General features: G+C 43.7%; 1 protein-coding gene across 1 annotated transcript in view; it reads right to left on the bottom strand.

Annotated features, from left to right (window-relative positions):
• The window catches only part of LOC138974529 (uncharacterized), a 32,571-nt gene extending 13,978 nt beyond the window's left edge, over positions 1–18,593 (bottom strand). Inside the window, exons 1-3 of the mRNA XM_070347244.1 lie at positions 18,396–18,593; positions 17,603–17,792; positions 14,430–14,681 (exon numbers count right to left, since the gene is read on the bottom strand). Of these exons, the coding sequence (XP_070203345.1) occupies positions 14,430–14,681; positions 17,603–17,792; positions 18,396–18,494 (541 nt within the window). The 5' untranslated portion in view covers positions 18,495–18,593. The remainder of the gene's footprint in view (positions 1–14,429; positions 14,682–17,602; positions 17,793–18,395) is intronic.
• Positions 18,594–20,442: the final 1,849 nt, after the last annotated feature.

Genomic DNA, 20,442 nt, shown 5'->3' with positions numbered 1-20,442 from the left:
ACAGCTCACACGCACACTCACACTCACACCTGTTTGATGTTGATGTTGGTGTCACTTTATTGGAGTGGATCTCACAACCAAATACGTCCAAACTCTTCCGAAGTTCTCAAAGTTCTCTCCGTTCTCTTTCACACCCTAACATGCACATACATTATTAAACTCTAGCTAGAGTCACACACATCCAATTACAAATCTCAGAAACTATTAGTAACACAACATGGGCTAGTTCTAACTATGCATTAGATTATAAAATTGTATTCTGTGTAGACCCTTCCACCAGCATCTTAGACCACTCTTTGTACATTTTCTTTTAATAGATGATTGTCATTTGTTTTACCTCATGTCTACCCTGCGTGTGATGGTGTGATCGTGACTGCTGTAGTGTGGGCGTGTGTGTGTTGGTGTGTATGTCAGTGTATGTGTGGGCGTGTGTGTGTGTGTGTCAGTGTGTGTGTGGGTGTGGGTGTGCGTGATTTTACCAACACTACGCGAAATTCCTTGTGATTTAAATGTTTTTTAATGTCACTTGGCTCAATAAATACTGTATTCTGTATTCTGTATTCTGTAAGATGATAAGCCATTCCATTGGTTACAGACAAGAAGACAGGAGGGGGGGGGGTGGGGGGGGGGGGGTAAAGACTAAAACATTCGAGCCCAGTTGACACACTTCTCGTATCAAATTCAAAGGAATTTGCTATATCTTAAATGAGGCTTTGATCTGAGCGCATCAAGCATTCCCACACGAACTTGTTATCAGCGGCTACCCCGGGTAACTCATAACAGTTACGCAACTGACCACACGCCAGCTGAGCTGGTATTCGATCCATCCGATCCGACAAAGGAATTAACATCTTCGCGTCTTGTCGTGTCTTTTCGCGTCTTGTCGTGTCTTTTCGTGTCTTGTCGTGTCTTGTCGTGTCTTTTCGTGTCTTGTCGTGTCTTGTCGCGTCTTGTCGTGTCTTGTCGTGTCTTGTCGTGTCTTGTCGCGTCTTGTCGCGTCTTGTCGTGTCTTTTCGTATCTTTTCGCGTCTTGTCGTGTCTTTTCGTGTCTTTTCGCGTCTTGTTGTGTCTTTTCGCGTCTTGTCGTGTCTTTTCGTGTCTTTTCGTATCTTTTCGCGTCTTGTCGTGTCTTTTCGTATCTTTTCGTGCCTTGTCGTGTCTTTTCGTGTCTTTTCGTATCTTTTCGCGTCTTGTCGTGTCTTGTCGTGTCTTTTCGTGTCTTTTCGTGTCTTTTCGCGTCTTGTCGTGTCTTGTCGTGTCTTTTCGTATCTTTTCGCGTCTTTTCGTGTCTTTTCGCGTCTTTTCGTATCATTTCGAGATTTAGTGACACCCCAGACATGCACAACATAACCTGCTAAAGACGTATAATAAATATATCTTGATGTACATTAATTAGAAGAGCAAGCACATTTTTTCTGTACTTTGTAATACTATGCTATTTGTGGGAAAGAGAAAAAAAATTAAAAGAAATGCATTTCAATAGTCCGACCTTCGATCGTCGGATACTACTTGACCATTGTGTTTGTTTGTTTATAAATTTGAGTAAACAATTACGTTACCACAGTGCGGCCTCAACTTTTGTAAAACGCTGATAATGATGTCATCAAAGACGTTAAATGATTTGTCAATAAAAAAAAGGTTCTGCGATATTATATGGGAGACCTACCATGTAAAGTTTCATAAAGATCTGCCCAGTAGTTTTTCCTGGAATTGCTGTAAACAATTACACACACACACACACACACACACACACACACACACACACACACACACACACATGCTCACAGGCGCGCGCACACACACACACACACACACACACACACACACACACACACACACACACACACAGACACAGACACAGACACACACACACACACATACTGGTGTGAGCCACGTTATCCGGTCAGTGAGTTTGCACAATCATTAAGATGCCGGGAAAAATGAGCAGAGTTTACAGGCCGATTCTGTCCAGATTTGAGATGAAACTTTATTTTGTAATTCTAAATGAAGTTGGAAAGAAATCATTCGCCTATTTTGAAACTTTAGCTAAGCTGACATTTTACATGAATAGAGATGCCATGTAGTGTATGTTGACATTTACTATCATAAAGTGGTCAAAAGGCAGCTTAACGGTGCTCCTACTAACACACACACACACACACACACACACACACACACTTTCGTATATTATAAACATAAATCATCCAAATTAAATATACCGGCCTCTTTCGGTCACATCGCTGCTCTTGCCGCTGCTCTCTCCAAACTACGGCGTCCATTTTCAGTGTCAACTGAACTTGTGGCGCGCCGAACTTGTGTGAACCTGTGTGAGGAATTTTACCGCGTAAGCGCTGTCACGTGTTACGCAAGAGGTGTGTAAAAAACATGCATCCGTGACATTTTACCTCCATTTTTCTGTCTGACGTAAAACGAAACGAAACTTAATTTAGGGGTATTTATTGACCGTTTTATACGGCTTTTGACAATATTTTCCTATGCTGCCGGCAGGATATACCGACCCGGCATCCTTATGAGGGTGTGTAAACTTGCAAAAGGCAGCTTAACGGGTGTGAGCCACGTTATCCGGTCAGTGAGTTTGCACAATCATTAAGATGCCGGGAAAAATGAGCAGAGTTTACAGGCCGATTCTGTCCAGATTTGAGATGAAACTTTATTTTGTAATTCTAAATGAAGTTGGAAAGAAATCATTCGCCTATTTTGAAACTTTAGCTAAGCTGACATTTTACATGAATAGAGATGCCATGTAGTGTATGTTGACATTTACTATCATAAAGTGGTCAAAAGGCAGCTTAACGGTGCTCCTACAAACACACACACACACACACACACACACACACACACACACACACACACACACACACACACACACACACACACACACTTTCGTATATTATAAACATAAATCATCCAAATTAAATATACCGGCCTCTTTCGGTCACATCGCTGCTCTTGCCGCTGCTCTCTCCAAACTACGGCGTCCATTTTCAGTGTCAACTGAACTTATGGCGCGCCGAACTTGTGTGACCTTGTGTGAGGAATTTTACCGCGTAAGCGCGGTCACGTGTTACGCAAGAGGTGTGTAAAAAACATGCATCCGTGACATTTTACCTCCATTTTCCTGCCTGACGTAAAACGAAACGAAACTTAATTTAGGGGTATTTATTGAACGTTTTATACAGCTTTTGACAATAATTTCCTATGCTGCCGGCAGGATATACCGACCCGGCATCCTTATGAGGGTGTGTAAACTTGCAAAAGGCAGCTTAACGGGGCTCACACAAACACACGCACCTAAAGTGTGGATGGTTACCTAAGAGGCGGCACTGGGTGTAGTGCCTTTCTAGTGCACTTGCACTACAACAGCACTGGGTGCAGTACTCGCTCCGGCATCGAAGAATTTTGCACTAAAAAATGCACAAAATTTGACCTATTTCGTCGCCTATAGAGGACGGAAAGAATGTCATTTTGAACTGACATTGTTATGACATTCTTTCCGTCAAAAAAGTCAATTTAACGGTGTTAAATGAAGCGACCATCCACACAATTAGGTTGCCATCCAGAGTTTAGGTTGCCATCCACGTGTGGATGGTTGCCTTATGGTGATTTAGGCAACCAAACCTGTGGAAACATGGGTACACTCACACACACACACACACACACACACACACACACACACACACACACATACAGAAACCCTCACACAACACACACACACACACACACAGTACACACACACACACACACACACACAAGCTGCGCGCGCGCACACACACGCACACACACACACACACACAAAACACACACTGCAGTCTATATGGTAACTTACCTGAAATTGTAGCCTGTCATAGATCTAAGTGGAGACAGCAAACGGTTAGAGCAACAAGTTCTCATTTACGATGTCCGGGCATTCAAACGATCAGGAAGAGGAAGACCTTGCTTCGCAATAGGCCTATGCTCTTGGAGAACTCTTTAACCGATTAGTAGTGTGCGTTGTCATCATGAACGTTTACAACACCATCGTGATCAAAGCATCTGCTTCGACTTCGGAGTCACAAATGTCCTGGCGAAGTGCAACAAAATTATTCTGAATTAACAGCATTGACCTCGTCAACAAAATCGTTGTCTTATCCCAAAGTGACTTCTGTCAGCAGAACATTCTGTGTTCAACTGAGAAGACTGACTTGCCCTTCCACTATCAGAATTCACAGCTGCAAAGAACAGAATGCCCCACTCACACACCGGTGACACTGTGACGGTTCCCCTACGCTTTGTGTTCGGTGCCCTGACCCTTTGTGTTCGGTTCCCACTCGGTTCCCACACGCCAAAATTCGCGGACAAAACATCCATTTATGGTAGTATTACGCAATGTTGCTCTCTGAGAATGGTCTTGTTAGATCTGTGAGTGTTTACACTACATGCCTAGGTGCTGTTGGATTGAAGGTTTTTGATATTTTAGCCGTTATTAGGTAGAATGCCTTCCACTTTACTGCAAAACTGCATAATTCGTAGCATCGGCAAGAAATATCCTACCAAAAAATGCCTGCTTGGAACTGTCGTTGGTCCAGCAAAAAGTTCAACATGTCTGTAGCAGACAGCCCAAGTTTCAAGATTGTAGGGCCATCCAAACAGCCGTAATAATAAAAACAACAAAAGTAGTCAGTGAAATTGGCTGTGTTCGGTCCCCCCACACTTTTGTGACGTAGGCGTGACGGTTCCCATAATTCATTGTGTCGGTCCCCACTTTCTGTGTCGGACCCCACTTTCGACCTAATTTCTCTGTGACGGACCCCACAACCAGCCTATTTTGTGTCGGTCCCCACACCTTCTTGGATTTATGACTTTCCGGTTACTTGTATCATTGTATTCATTGAATCTAATTGTCTCGGAGTTATTTTTCAGCAAAAACCGGCAAGGCAGCACCTTTTGTGATACCAAGTAAGTCAGATGACATCAGTATGTGTGTGTGTGTGTGTGTGTGTGTGTGTGTGAGAGAGAGAGAGAGAGAGAGAGAGAGAGAGAGAGAGAGAGAGAGAGAGAGAGAGAGAGAGAGAGAGAGAGAGAGAGAGAGAGACTAACTTTATTAGTTTATGCCACAAATAATATATAACATTATTTATCTCTGGGACGGTTCGCAGTATACCAGCAAATTATGTGTTGATCCACCCACACCTTCTTGAACTGGCCTTCCCAATATCTACTCTTAGTCTTACGGCCTTGGAGATATGCAATTTGGCACATTTTTAAAATAAAAGATCCACCTGTCGTATGTGAGATTCAGTTTTCAGAGCAAAATGCTGCCCAGGGACTTCTAGTGGTGATTGAAAAAAAAACAAGTCGCGTAAGGCGAAAATACAATATTTAGTCAAGTAGCTGTCGAACTCACAGAATGAAAGTGAACGCAATGCCATTTTTCAGCAAGACCGTATACTCGTAGCATCGTCAGTCCACCGCTCATGGCAAAGGCAGTGAAATTGACAAGAAGAGCGGGGTAGTAGTTGCGCTAAGAAGGATAGCACGCTTTTCTGTACCTCTCTTTGTTTTAACTTTCTGAGCGTGTTTTTAATCCAAACATATCATATCTATATGTTTTTGGAATCAGGAACCGACAAGGAATAAATTAAATTGATTTGGACAATTTAATTTTGATAATAATTTTTATATATTTAATTTTCAGAGCTTGTTTTTAATCCGAATATAACATATTCATATGTTTTTGGAATCAGCAAATGATGGAGAATAAGATAAACGTAAATTTGGATCGTTTTATAAATTTTTATTTTTTTTTACAATTTTCAGATTTTTAATGACCAAAGTCATTAATTAATTTTTAAGCCACCAAGCTGAAATGCAATACCGAACCCCGGGCTTCGTCGAAGATTACTTGACCAAAATTTCAACCAATTTGGTTGAAAAATGAGGGCGTGACAGTGCCGCCTCAACTTTCACGAAAAGCCGGATATGACGTCATCAAAGACATTTATCAAAAAAATGAAAAAAACGTATGGGGATTTCATACCCAGGAACTCTCATGTCAAATTTCATAAAGATCGGTCCAGTAGTTTAGTCTGAATCGCTCTACACACACACACACACGCACACACGCACACACGCACATACACCACGACCCTCGTTTCGATTCCCCCTCGATGTTAAAATATTTAGTCAAAACTTGACTAAATATAAAAAGAGTACTTGCCTATGTCAAGTATGTGTCTTTATCCACGCTTGTTGTAAGAGGCAACTTTTCCCAGCTCCTTGTGTTCATGACTGCTTTCTCTTAAAATTAATTACTTTATGACAGTCAGAATACAATGGAACAAGGCTACATAAACCCTGACAGCCTACGACAACGGCCCGACTAAGGCTCAACACCGCGCCAATAAATTCAGCATTGGGCCAATGTTGGGCCATGATTGCTCCGTTTTCGTAGGCTATCAGGGTCAAAGATACATATTGGTAAACTAGTAAAATACATGTTCAGCATCATCAGCAATACCACAAAAGGATTAAAACAAGAAATTCCTCCGATAGGAACTACACCCCCGTCAAATGGAAATAACCTTCTCAGTTGGTGGCAGTGAGAATGGTTATTTCCCTTTGACCAACGGAGGTGTCCGTCTATACCAGGCCTTGTAAAATTTTAATCCACCAATAACTCCCTAACCGTGTGTTTGACTGGTCCCAATTTTTGTAAGGACCGTCTCAGGAATGTATAGAACCTGTTCACCAAGTTTGGTGACGATCGGTCCGTTCATTCTTGAGATCTACTTGCGAACACAAACACATCGAGTGAAACCTATACACACCCCTATACCGGGGGTGTAAAAATCCTATTAGCTGTATGTCAGCGGCACAATGCAACCAGAACCAGCGTTTATGTGGAGTGATCGGGTGCTGGTCACTACCGCGAGCGTCACTACCGCGAGTACCACTACCGCGTCTCACACTAAAGTTGTGTTTCCGTACCCGCGACAGCGTTTTTCCAGCGGTGCGACGAAAATCAAGCACATAGAAAATGACCAGGAGTGTTTCCACACGCGCGACGCGTTAGCGGCGCGACAAGCGGCAAGCGACGCGATTTTTTTGAAAGGGTCCTGGAGCGATTTTTTCGCGTTGTCGCGCGGCAACGCGGGAGTTTACAGATTTTACCGCATGTTTAAAACGCAAGTACGGAAACACGTCACGCGTTTGCGCGCGTTTTCTTTTGTCGCTGCCGCTGTCGCGGGTACGGAAACAGAACTTACCGCGAGTACGACACTACCGCGAGTGCGACACTACCGCGAGTATAACACTACCGCGTGTCACACTACCGCGAGTATAACATTACCGCGTGTCATTTTATGACTTCCATGGCTGAAGGCAAAGGTTGAAATGTTTCCTTGAAATATAAAACAAAAAGGCCTGGTCTGTTCTCTGAACACTAATTCAATGTTTGTCATGCTAACCAAGAACTCAAAACGATCAGAACACACTATCAGAATACATATAGAATGGGTTGCTTCCAATCAAAGCCGTTAGAACACAAACTCACAAGAAGTAAGTTTGCATGCGTTCTCTCCACGGTTATGGTACTCGCGGTTGTGGTACGCGCGGTAGTGTGACACGCGGCAGTGTTATACTCGCGGTAGTGTCGTACTCGCGGTAGTGTGACACGCGGTAGTGTTACACGCGGTAGTGTCGTACTCGCCGTAGTGTGACACGCGGTAGTGACGCTCGCGGTAGTGTCGCATAACCGGAGTGATCTGGAAAGGTGTCAATCTCTCTCTCTCTCTCTCTCTCTCTCTCTCTCTCTCTCTCTCTCTCTCTCTCTCTCTTTCTTCCTCTTTCTCACTCTCTCTATCTCTCTCTCTCTCTCACACATACACACACACACACACACACACACACACACACACACACACACACACACACACACACACACACACATACTGATGTCATCTGACTTACTTGGTATCACAAAAGGTGCTGCCTTGCCGGTTTTTGCTGAAAAATAACTCCGAGACAATTAGATTCAATGAATACAATGATACAAGTAACCGGCAAGTCATAAATCCAAGAAGGTGTGGGGACCGACACAAAATAGGCTGGTTGTGGGGTCCGTCACAGAGAAATTAGGTCGAAAGTGGGGTCCGACACAGAAAGTGGGGACCGACACAATGAATTATGGGAACCGTCACGCCTACGTCACAAAAGTGTGGGGGGACCGAACACAGCCAATTTCACTGACTACTTTTGTTGTTTTTATTATTACGGCTGTTTGGATGGCCCTACAATCTTGAAACTTGGGCTGTCTGCTACAGACATGTTGAACTTTTTGCTGGACCAACGACAGTTCCAAGCAGGCATTTTTTGGTAGGATATTTCTTGCCGATGCTACGAATTATGCAGTTTTGCAGTAAAGTGGAAGGCATTCTACCTAATAACGGCTAAAATATCAAAAACCTTCAATCCAACAGCACCTAGGCATGTAGTGTAAACACTCACAGATCTAACAAGACCATTCTCAGAGAGCAACATTGCGTAATACTACCATAAATGGATGTTTTGTCCGCGAATTTTGGCGTGTGGGAACCGAGTGGGAACCGAACACAAAGGGTCAGGGCACCGAACACAAAGCGTAGGGGAACCGTCACAGTGTCACCGGTGTGAGTCAGCAACCACTGATCTAAATATCAGTAACTTTAGCAAGGGAAGCAACTAAAGATGTAAACGGGGAGTAACTGTTCTTCATCGGGCAACTGGGCGTCTGCTTTTTCGTACAGTGCTACGGTCGCATGAAAGTCAGATCTACCTGAACTATGCGTATAGATCCGTCTAGTGAAATGTAGCTGTGTGATGATTTGGCTACATCTCTAATTTGCTGAATGTGCTTCCAGATGACAGTTTATATTAAGCTTACTGTCAAACATTAAAAAAAATAGGTAAGTTGTTTTAACTTGACCAAAACTAGCGACGAAAACATGTTTCTCGAAGCACAACAAAACACTCTGTCGGCATTTTCGGCATCATCGCAGTCAACTTGTCATCGGTTCGATGTGTTTTTCCTGAGGAGGAATGAACATAAACATTTGTAGAAGTTTGTAATGTTGATTCCAAGACTATTTTCCATTACTTTAAATTGCTGTTCATTGTACTATCGCTGATAATTCATTGAACATTTTAGAAATTCAACTTGAAGTGGACATCAGTCAGCACAGCAAAGTTTGTTTACATTTTGCTCTAACTTTGACCCCGCGTTTCTCCAATCAGAGGCTTAGCTCAACAAGGTCCCTTTTCGCAGAAATGGCCACATATTATTCTGGTAGCAAGAAATATAACTATGAGTTCTGGTATCAACCAGAAAGCAGTATAATTAAAAAGGCAATATTATTCTGGTAGCAACCAGAAAAAATGTAATCCAGAAACAATATATATACACTACTCAAAAGAACTCAAGGGCCAGTGTCATTTTTGACATGGTTTGAAAAATAAAGTGCAGACTGAACAAAATGTGTTTTTTTGCCAAATAAGCAACAAACAGTGTTACGCAATGTTCAAGACAACGTGTTTCTGAAAATGGTTCAGATGAGCGTTTATTCAAAGTGCTACACGGGGCCACAAAAGAAACGCAAAATTTACGTGAACATGCCAACTTTTCAAACGCGTCTAGCTGACGCAGCACACCTGCACAGACTGAAAACTGCAATGCACGTGAAAGCCGTAGCTTTTGTGAGCAGACGTCAACCAGTTTTTCAGACCAACGGGTATTTAAGGCCACGTTTCTTGAGCATTTTTAACCATGCCCCCAAGACGCCGACTGAGTGATGCTGCCAGAGGTATGGCCGTGGCCTGGCTCCAGGAAGGCGTAGCAGTGCGGGAAGTTGGCAGGCGACTGCAAGTGACACATTCTGTCATACAGAGGCTGAGAGATCGCTTCAACAACACCGGAAGTGTGCAAGAACCAAGGGGGGCTGCGCGCACACGAATGACGACATGGAGAGAAGACCGCTACGTCATCGTGTCAGCCCTGCGTAACAGAACCGCCACTGCAAACACGCTCAGGGGGCAAGTGCGAACAGCCACCAACATCCTGGTCAGTGACCAAACTGTTCGCAACCGTCTGCACGAGGTGAACATGCGATCAAGGCGGCGAGCGGTACGACCTCCACTCACTAGGGCTCATCGTGCAGCTCGTCTGGCCTGGACCCGGCGTCATCTGGCCTGGACAAGGCAGCAGTGGTCCAGGGAGCTCTTCTCCGACGAGTCTCGCTACACGCTGTCCTTCAACGACGGCCGAATTCGCGTCTGGAGACGTCCTAGAGAGCGCTTCAGCAACGCTACCGCTCTGGAGCACAACAGACATGGTGGCGGCTCCCTGATGGTGTGGGGTGGATTCAGTCTTCACCACAGGACACCCATACACTGTGTCCAAGGCAACCTGACTGGCATCGCGTACAGGGATGACATTCTGCGTCCCATAGCCACACCAGTCCTTCAGGCCATCGGACCAGGTGCCACACTGCAAGACGACAACGCGCCTGCACATGGAGCTCGGGTCGTCAATAACTTTCTGCAGCAGCAGCAAGTTATCAGGATGGACTGGCCCTCCCGTTAGCCTGATCTGAACCCAATCGAGCACCTTTGGGATGTCCTGGGGCGACTGATTCGAGCGAATCATTCTCCTCCACCAAACCTCAACGTCCTGTTCCACACTCTGCAGCAGGAGTGGCAGGCGATCCCTCAGAACACTCTTCAGACATTGGTCAGGTCCATGCGTCAGCGTTGCCTCGACTGCATCAATGCCAATGGAGGTCACACTCGTTATTGACTCTTGTGATTCCAATTGCTCTCTGTTCTGAATTTTGAAAATGGGGGTATGTCCATTCAAATGAAATTTTCTCGATGAATAATTCGTGTTGGTTAATGAAATTGTAACCGATCGAACAACAAGTGAATAAATTAAACTTCTGATATATGTTTTCTGTTGTTTGTCTTAATTGCTTTGAATGGGGAATGACCAACTGAGTGGCCCTTGAATTCTTTTGAGTAGTGTATATAAGACCAGAATTTCTGGTGTAAACCACTTAACCAGAAAGCAGTGTAAAGAAGAAGGCACTAAAAAGAAAAGAAAATACAATTATAAACAACATGCCTTCTAAGTCACACATGACATAACACAAAGCATAAACCAATGAATGTATCATTTGTCAAAATAATCATGACAAATAAAGACAAGTAACAATTTAGCCAAAATCCTGCAGACACAGCATTCTCTGAAAGAGAATCCACAGTGAGTTAAACAACTCCACAACAGCTAATGTCAAGGGAAGTAACCAACATCTTCCCCTAGGCCTAAGCCTTGCATAGAAAAATGCTTTACATAAATTAACCAATTGCATGAACCGCAACTGCAAAATAATTGTTATTATTAAGTATGTTCATCGCCATGAAGACACATCTTCATCGAGTTGAATAATAACGACAAGAATAAGAAAGATAACTCAGGCATGATGTAAGCGCGCGCTCCCATGCTTCAAAATGAAGCGACAACAGTCTAGTACTTTACAGGAAAGCGCGACTAAATCATATCGCTTTAGATTAAAAGTCTGTTGTGCACCTATGCGACTGCACACAATGTTCAGTTTTATCAGTCGCAAAGTTCTTCTGCAGGCAACCGCCTTTAAAGTGCAACATGGGAATTAATAGTTAAAAATGTGCATCCGCCTGTAGATAGTACCTTCCTATTGTCTGAGATCTTAACTCAGAAGATCTCTATCATTCTCATGCCTGAATTCATCAAACTCATGATACGAGTTCATTACCCAAAATATATGTGTCAACCATAATTCCCGTTCATCAATTGTAGGGGTTTCTGCGCCTAAATCGTAAATAGGTAGCTTTACGGGCCAATGGCACTGAGGGCTTAACTTTGGACTTTTAACCGACTACTGCTCAGACTTTACTGATCTCCAGAAATAATATGTGATGAAATGGGGAAAAAATCGCAACGATACACATGTGTCTTCTCGACATAAAATATTGCGAGACAGGCTTTTTCTCAGCGAAAACGAAACGTATGAGAACGAGTCTGCCTTACTTGATTCTTACGAGTCTTTAATTCACAAGACTCTAAAACAACTTTAGAACAACTGGTCATCAAATATTAGAAGTTATTAACGCTCAATTTCAGCGTCAAATCATGAAGGTAATTAGAAACTGATCTAGAAAACACATCTCTCTGATAGATCAAAATGGCGTCATCAACTCTGACGCGAGACCGGTCGGACATCGCCCGGGACCAAATCAGCGGCAAAATGTACATATGCAAACATCATAGCATCAAATGAAACATAAGAATAAAGCACAAGGAATGAATAAAGCATTTAGTTACTTACAGATTCTCCTCAGTGAGCACACGTAAAAGAAACACAAAACTGCTGCTGACGCTAGTCGCGAAACACAAGAGCACGAATTCAAAACCATGGGTCGACCGATTACAAACGTCGCGCCAAACTACACGCTAGACCGGTTCGCGACAACAAAGGAGCACCGCACAGCTCACTATCACAAATCGCATTGTCTGCTCTACTGTAATGCTCGTTCTTTTAAAGACAGTGGTCACTTCCGATTTCCTGTGGCGATAGGCCAATAGGAAGGCTACCCTGTGTAAGCCAACGGGGGGTGTCCTACTTAAAATGCCTGCCCAATGAAAGGGATCGTTAAAGATGCAGAGAGGCCTGTCTCACACACCGGAAATATTACGAGCAGTTACACTAGCTAAAGGGAGAAGAGGGCCCTGTCTGCATCACACACCGGATAAGGCTCATTAGATTACAAGCAGTGTCAAAGCTGATACATAATAGTAGCTAAAAGGGGCCGGGAAAGTTATGGGATCTTACCACCTAGATTAGAAATGAATCCGGTCAAGAGTCTACCCTACGATAGTAAACACACAATAAAGTACAATGCACAAAGACAACCAGGTATTATTCAGTCACTCCTTAGGCACTGATAGTTAGAGGTTACTCCGCTGCTTCTCACCATTTTAAGTTAGGGATTTCCTAGCACAAAGGGCATTATTTAAATGTAAACCCAATGTGACTAGCACACACACACAGGGAATAGCTATAGACAGGGGAGGCAACTGGGTCGGGCAGGAGATAACACACACAAAGAGACGGGGTACGCCACTTGGCTACATAGTCAAGAGAGATACTTTGTATGTTCGGATCAGTTTCCTGCTCTACATTTCGCTGTTGTTGTTTTTCTTGCATGCCATGCCAGGGTGAGCTGACACCATCGTTTGAGCTTCGGTGCAGTACCGTCATTGATTGGTCTGGAACCGAAACTTAAGCGTGAGTGACTGATAAGAATGGAACGAGCGGATGAGTGCGTGTTCAGTACAGCTCTGATGGACAGTAACCAGCTGTAATTCAGTTTTTTAGCACATGCACTTACACAAACAAGGGTTTTATGCACTCAAAGCGCGTCCTACAACACAGACAAGTATCAAGTGCATCGTTATAGTATTATATTTTTTTGTGACAATAATCTTCGATATGTAAAAAAAACACTAGCGAGGGCGTTTAAATGGGCAAAAACCCTGGCTCTGGAATTGTGACTTTGACCAATTTAAGCAGGGTTAATACATTAGTGTTTTCGAGCTTATCAGTGGCATCGACCAAGATAAACACAAAAAACTATATTTCCCCGCCACAGAAATCCCCAAAACATGGAGTCAGTGAATCTCGTTGTAATAAAGTTGGCTTTCGGTGCCCTCGCCGCTTCCTGGTCCGCCAAGCAAGCTGTTGAAATACGACAGTTTTCTTGACTAGAGTGCCTTTCCTTGAGCTTCACAATGCGGCGTGCATTGAAACGTGATTGGAATGTGGTATAGGCACACACAGGAATTCGGTGTTGGTGGGGCCAACGAGTGGGGTATGCTATACCGTCTGATACAACTACACCGTATAATTAGTTAGCCTATCTTGTACAAACATAAGCAAAATTAGAAGTGCGTGATAACAAATCTGCCTAGTACCTTTCTGGTAATAGCTCTTTTGTCTCGAAAAGAGCTGCCCTTGAAAATACCATTCCAAACTTAGAGAAGTTTGCCAAGAACAGGCGTCGTGTCACAACATCCGGCTCTTTGTTTTTACGTTCGGAAATGCAGTCGCTTAAAACAAAGTGAGGCCATTCTAGCTTCAAAGGTAAGATTCCTTGTAATAAGTAATGGTAGTAATACAACATGAAGCCTTGGCAGCACGAGGGGTATTTTTGACATTACTAAGAACTGACAAGTATGGAGAGAGAGAGAGAGAGAGAGAGAGAGAGAGAGAGAGAGAGAGAGAGAGAGAGAGAGAGAGAGAGAGAGAGAGAGAGAGAGAGAGAGAGAGAGAGAGAGAGAGAGAGAGAACAATGGAACACACATGATACTCTGAGGTTCAACGAAGTGTGCAGTGTCAAGGAACTCCATTTGACGTCGCAGGTAAAGTTGGTGTTGTTGTCACTCATGGTCACGTTAGGTAAGGTCAGTACGGAGGATGACATGTCGTGGGACCAGCCAATGACACCTGGCGGGGAGCCCAGGCTGCTCGTGATACAGGTACACGTCACGGCAGAGAACTCTGGCACGTAGTCCACTGGACAGCCACTTCCAAGCGATGGATTTTCAGGTCTTTCTGTTTTAATAAACATGCATTTGTACGAATGTAGGTCAACATTGTCTTTTAATTTACGATACTCTTCAGTATGCCGAAAAGTGTCAATGGGATCCTAAACGTCCCATTTCATCATCTGCTCTGCAAAGTACCTTCACATTAGCCCACAAAAAATAACGCCAAAAAAGGCCTTTTATGGCTTCTGACGAGGCTGACACATGTCTTCTTCAAAATGGCAAAACAATACTGCTAGGCACAACAGCTAAACCAAATAAATGTGTATGAGTAGAAATTAGTTGTTCTTCAAGTGGAGATCAACAACGCGGTTACTCTTGCTTCTTTAGATTTTGTGTGTGCCATTTAGTGTCTGCAAGTTTGCTTTTGTGAATTTGATTTTGGGGGGGTGTCCTAGGTCTCCGGTATATTGCATATTAAACACTAACTTATGAAAATTAAAAACTCTTTATTTCATACGGTAGGGGAATGAATTACCTTTCTGGCAATATACTTTAATATAACTGGCCGCATCACAAAGATCTACAGCTAAATGTATCTGTGTACTTTTTGTAATGACGGGTAGTGTAGAAAGATCTCACTTCAAGAATGTTAAAGACATTTAGATGAGAAATTCGAAAATGTTTGAGCGCGAGTGGGTGCTGAGGCAGCTTTACCGACAGCTTGAAGTGATATAATTGTGTAAATGATCCTTCGCAGCATTGCGCAGAGTGCTTGAAAAGTAAAAACAAATAACTCGCGAAAAGATCGGTGATCAGTCTGCGCTCTCTTGTTGTCTGTGTTCTTGCCGCCTAGCTGGTTTGTTTTCTTCAAAACAAAGCTATCGTGTTGCCATGACCACAACAAAGCTATCGTGTAGCCATGACCACAACAAAGCTATCGTGTTGCCATGACCACAACAAAGCTATCGTGTTGCCATAACCACAACAAAGCTATCGTGTAGCCATGACCACAACAAAGCTATCGTGTTGCCATGACCACAACAAAGCTATCGTGTTGCCATGACCACAACAAAGCTATCGTGTTGCCATGACCACAACAAAGCTATCGTGTTGCCATGACCACAACAAAGCTATCGTGTTGCCATGACCACAACAAAGCTATCGTGTTGCCATGACCACAACAATAGAGCCAAGGCGCGCGTACAAAAAAGTTTTAAAATTAAAAGAGGTCTTTGCAGACTCAATGGGAAAAAAAGTGTTGGTGCTCTTCAACAATAACAAAAGCAGCGCTCTATGCTTAATTACAGCAGCCATGGAGACGGTTGACACAGACGGAATTGCTAGCTTGCAACTACTACCTGCACAAGAAGCCTCCCCTCTTGACTGACTCACGTGCGGAAGTCAAAGACAACCTGGAGCAGGAACTGTTTATGCTTGTGAATTCCATAGGGAGTATTCTTGGTTGTAGGCCACAAGATGAGTATCAGTCGTGTGAATAATCGATTACAGTAAAAACCTATTTCGATCGCCGCAAAATAGAAAATGTGACGCGATCTTCAAGCAGTCAGACTGTCTTACTTTTGCATTTTTTTTCGAGTATTTGTTTCCCTTTTCAGCTTTTGCAGTAAACCATTCGTTCGTGTGTCCGTTTATAAATCTCTCTCTCTCTCTCTCTCTCTCTCTCTCTCTCTCTCTCTCTCTCTCTCTCTCTCTCTCTCTCTCTCTCTCTCTCTCTCTCTCTCTCTCTCTCTCTCTCTCTCTCTAGCACTCTCTCTCTCTCTCTCTCTCTCTCTCTCTCTAGCACTCTCTCTCTCTCTCTCTCTCTCTCTAGCACTCTCTCTCTCTCTCTCCCCTCTCTCTCTCTCTCTCTCTCTCTCTCTAGCACTCTCTCTCTCTCTCTCTCTCTAGCACTCTCTCTCTCTCTCTAGCACTCTCTCTCTCGCTCTAGCACTCTCTCTCTCTCTCTCTCGCTCTAGCACTCTCTCTCTCTCTCTCTCTCTCTCTCTCTCTCTCTCTCTCTCTCTCTCTCTCTCTCTCTCTCTCTCTCTCTCTCTCTCTCGTGCTGTTCCTCATTGAGTAAAAACCTTAAAACAGGAAGACTGCTAACCATCCAAACTTAAAAAACCACGAAAACAACAACAAAACAAAACATAAACGGTGAGTTGTTGGAACGTTTACTTTATGACAACAAAACACACATTACAATCACGGTACTCAGACCCAATTGTCTTTAATGTGGACAGGCAGACAGAGACTAATGATACAGATAATACCCAATATTGACGGACTGTGTGATATCTTCTGCTATTGGTCTGTTTCGACAGTGATATCAAAATCTCCGGTCTCGATTTTGATATCACTGTCGAAACAGACGTTAGATATATTGCTGATTCTCTGGACATTTTGTATTTACTGTAAAGAAATTACAAAAGTATTTGTCTCAGTTTTGGCTGTTCCATATCCCTCCCTCTGATTATTATTTCTTTTTGTTCACTCTTTTCTTTTACTTTTCAGTATTTCAAAATGTCTTTTCTTTCAAAAAGTCTTTAGTCACTTGCTCAACTAAATTCTGGGATCATTACACTTTCATATATATTTGTTTGTTTTTAAATTTAGGTGTTTTTGTTTTTGAAGTGGGGAAGTAATAAAGAGGTCGTCGATATCAAAACTGATATCGACGAAAATGTCGTCGATATCACTTTTGCACTGAGCTCAGTTTTGCCCAATTGACCAATGGAAATCTACGTAACATATGAAATAGCAATATTTGTCCATGTCATTGACGAGAACGATGGCCAGTCAACGATCAATAACACAACGAATTACACGTTTGTCTGTCCATCAAATTCAAAAGCCATTGGGTCAAAGTACCGTGCTGGTGATGTTTTGCTATGTCATAAATTAAACGTTCAAACACTATACCTGTTATTTCGAATTCTCCTTTAGTAAAGAAACACAACCACTCACTCCCAGGCAACAACTCACCGATGATCACGCTGCCGGCAGACTGCTTTGTCTCCCCCGGTGAAGCGACGACGACGTAGCTGTAGGTACTAGGGGTCAGTGGCATGGTCCATGATGACGAACACCACCCCGTCCTGTTGGACAGGTCTGACGCGTCGCTGGCGTTAGGACTCAGGGTTGGGGACATGTCTGACCCGACTGACGCTCCGCTCTGGATGACGAGAATGACAGGAACACGAACGGTTTGTTAAGCATGCTTAATGACACGGAGCTTTGTATTTGAAGTATTTGTATCCGCAAAGAATTGATTTACCGCCTGGAATAATGTTCTCTGCAAAGGACAACTTTCATTATATGACACGCATCATAGACTCTTGATCCTTTGCATTGAAGTAGTCTGTTCGGTGTCTTACTTTCAGTTGAGCTGTTATTCATGTTATTCATGTTCTCATTTCTCTTTCTCCCTCTCTTACCGCGCCCCCTCTCTCTGTCGCCCTCTCTCTTCTCCCACCTGTCCCTCTCTCTCTCCCTCTCTCACACACACAGACACAGACACAAAGACACACACACACACAGAGACACACACACAGACAGACACACACAGACAGACACACACAGACAGACATACACACACACAGACAGACACACACAGGCACACACACACAGACACACACACAGACACACACAGACACACACACACACACACGCACACACACACGCACACACACACAGGGAGTGAGAGTGAGAGAGTAGAGTTGGGGGGGAGGGGGTGAGAGACGGCAAGAGAAAGAAGAAACATCTAGGACGCACGTACCTGTGGTTCAGTATACCAGACACAGCTGTACCGTCCATGTAAAGACAAGACAGTGGTAATGGTGGTGTTGGCTCGTAGTGTCCAGCTGGGGCTTGTCATGACCACCTCCACACTGCCCGCTGACAGCACTGCTGGAACTGGTGATCAGGTTAAAAACGACTGCTTATCCAGGGAAATTCAATGACTCGTACATCATATACTAGCAATCAGGACTTACCTTCGCCCAGTGTATTAGCACAGCTCTTTGGAAATACCAATACCAATACACAGGAGTTTTCAGAATTTATCAACAAGTCGCGTAAGGCGAAATGTGACCCTCCACCACGAAATGAGTCGCATGTCACCTCGTGCGGTTCTGCGTTAGGCTTAATATAAGTCCGGGGAGTGTCTGGTAACAGTGTGAGGGTCACCTTAGTCACAGGCTTATAACTCAAACAGTTTTTGCTCTTTTCTAAAACGGTTTTCACCACTGGATATAGCATAAAAAACCCTTTTGGAAAATGTAAAAATATGAAAATCATGCAAAGGTAACATGCGACTCATTGTCGCGGACAGTTGTATGTATATATAATGTTCCTTGGTCGGGCGTTGCTGACAGGTACCTGTGTCAAGGTGGGAAGACCTGTAGCTGGGCTTAGCTCAGTGATTCCGCGCCTTGCCCGCTTTGCACGCATTGCACGGGACGTTCACGGTAGGCTGCGCGCTATTTGTAGAGTTCACTGGTTACCTTGTAGCTGACCGTAAAATTCATAAGCATTCTTTTTTCTGTCTCGGCCGAGACCAGATGTTTTTCGAACGGCTTCGAAGTTCGCGTGTGAATTGTCGTTTGAGTTCGAAGTTATTTCAGTTTCAGTAGTAATGTACGTCTACTGGTTGACTTTGTTAAAGTCGGTTGCGTAAAGTGTACGCGATGATATTCATTGGCCTGTGTGAGGTAAGCTATATTTCTTGGTCTAGTTGGATAGACTTTTGTCAGTTTTGCTGAAGGTGAATTAGCGGCCGGTGGCAGGGGACAGGGAACCTACATTAGTTACCAGTTGTACTGTTTTGTCTCGTCTTTGTGTTGTTGTAAATAGTGTTCATCATAGTGTTTAAAAGGAAATCATTATAATGGTAAATTGTATTGTAGAAGGAAACCAAAGTTTAGAGTCATTGTGCTTCCTCCTCATCCCTAATAATGATGTCTATTGGAGGAGGAAGTCACGTGTCTTATATTTTTGGGGTGATTATTGACTTTGGCCTTCTAGGCTTTCAGTGTTTACTGTCGAGGACAGACCGGACGGGAAGGTGCGAACCTTAGCTTCTCAGCATGGAGGAGGCACCACCACGCTGCTGCTTGAGCAGCAACTTTGGACCCTCGCAGTGGCACCCCCACGCTGCTGGGTGAGCAGCCACTTTGGATCTTCGCCGTGGCATCACTACGCTGTTTTTGAGCAGCTATTTCGTAACGTCACAGCGGCGCAACCACGCTGCTGTTGAGCAGCAACATCGAACCGGCGCCGTCGCTGCAGCGTGTGTGCCGTGTGACAGCTCTCAACCGGGCTGACTCTCTCACCCCCGCGACAGAGACGCAGGTGTCGACCCGAGGGCGCACCCACCCCCCCTGAATTCGTCGAACGTGTAGCTCAGTACTTTCTTTCAACGATAGATATCATTTATGGAATGAGGAGGGCCTTTAAGTCGTACGTTCTTTGTATTTGACTATCCTGATTGTCTCGTATGTCGTTTGTTGACATTATTTGACTGTTGTTTACTTTCTCATGTTCATTATGTTCATCTTCATGTATTCGTGTTAACCTTTCCATCATTCCATCCATCGTCACCCCCATTTTTCACCCAACTGGGAACTATTAAATATTTTCATTTATTTACATCAGTGTTCTGTGTGTGTTGTGTGGTGTGGCCAAAGTTTTTGAGTGAAAAACTAAACATGCAAACATGCATGCACGCGACACTCATTTCGTGGTGGAGGGTCACAAATTACTACATTTAGTCAAGCTGTGGAATTCACAGAATGAAACTGAACACACTGCATTTTTTCACAATG

Source organism: Littorina saxatilis, linkage group LG8 (genome assembly GCF_037325665.1).
Source record: "Littorina saxatilis isolate snail1 linkage group LG8, US_GU_Lsax_2.0, whole genome shotgun sequence".
NCBI lineage: Eukaryota > Metazoa > Mollusca > Gastropoda > Littorinimorpha > Littorinidae > Littorina > Littorina saxatilis.
Note: the sequence above shows the minus strand (reverse complement) of the source record. Positions and strands in the feature narration are given on the sequence as shown.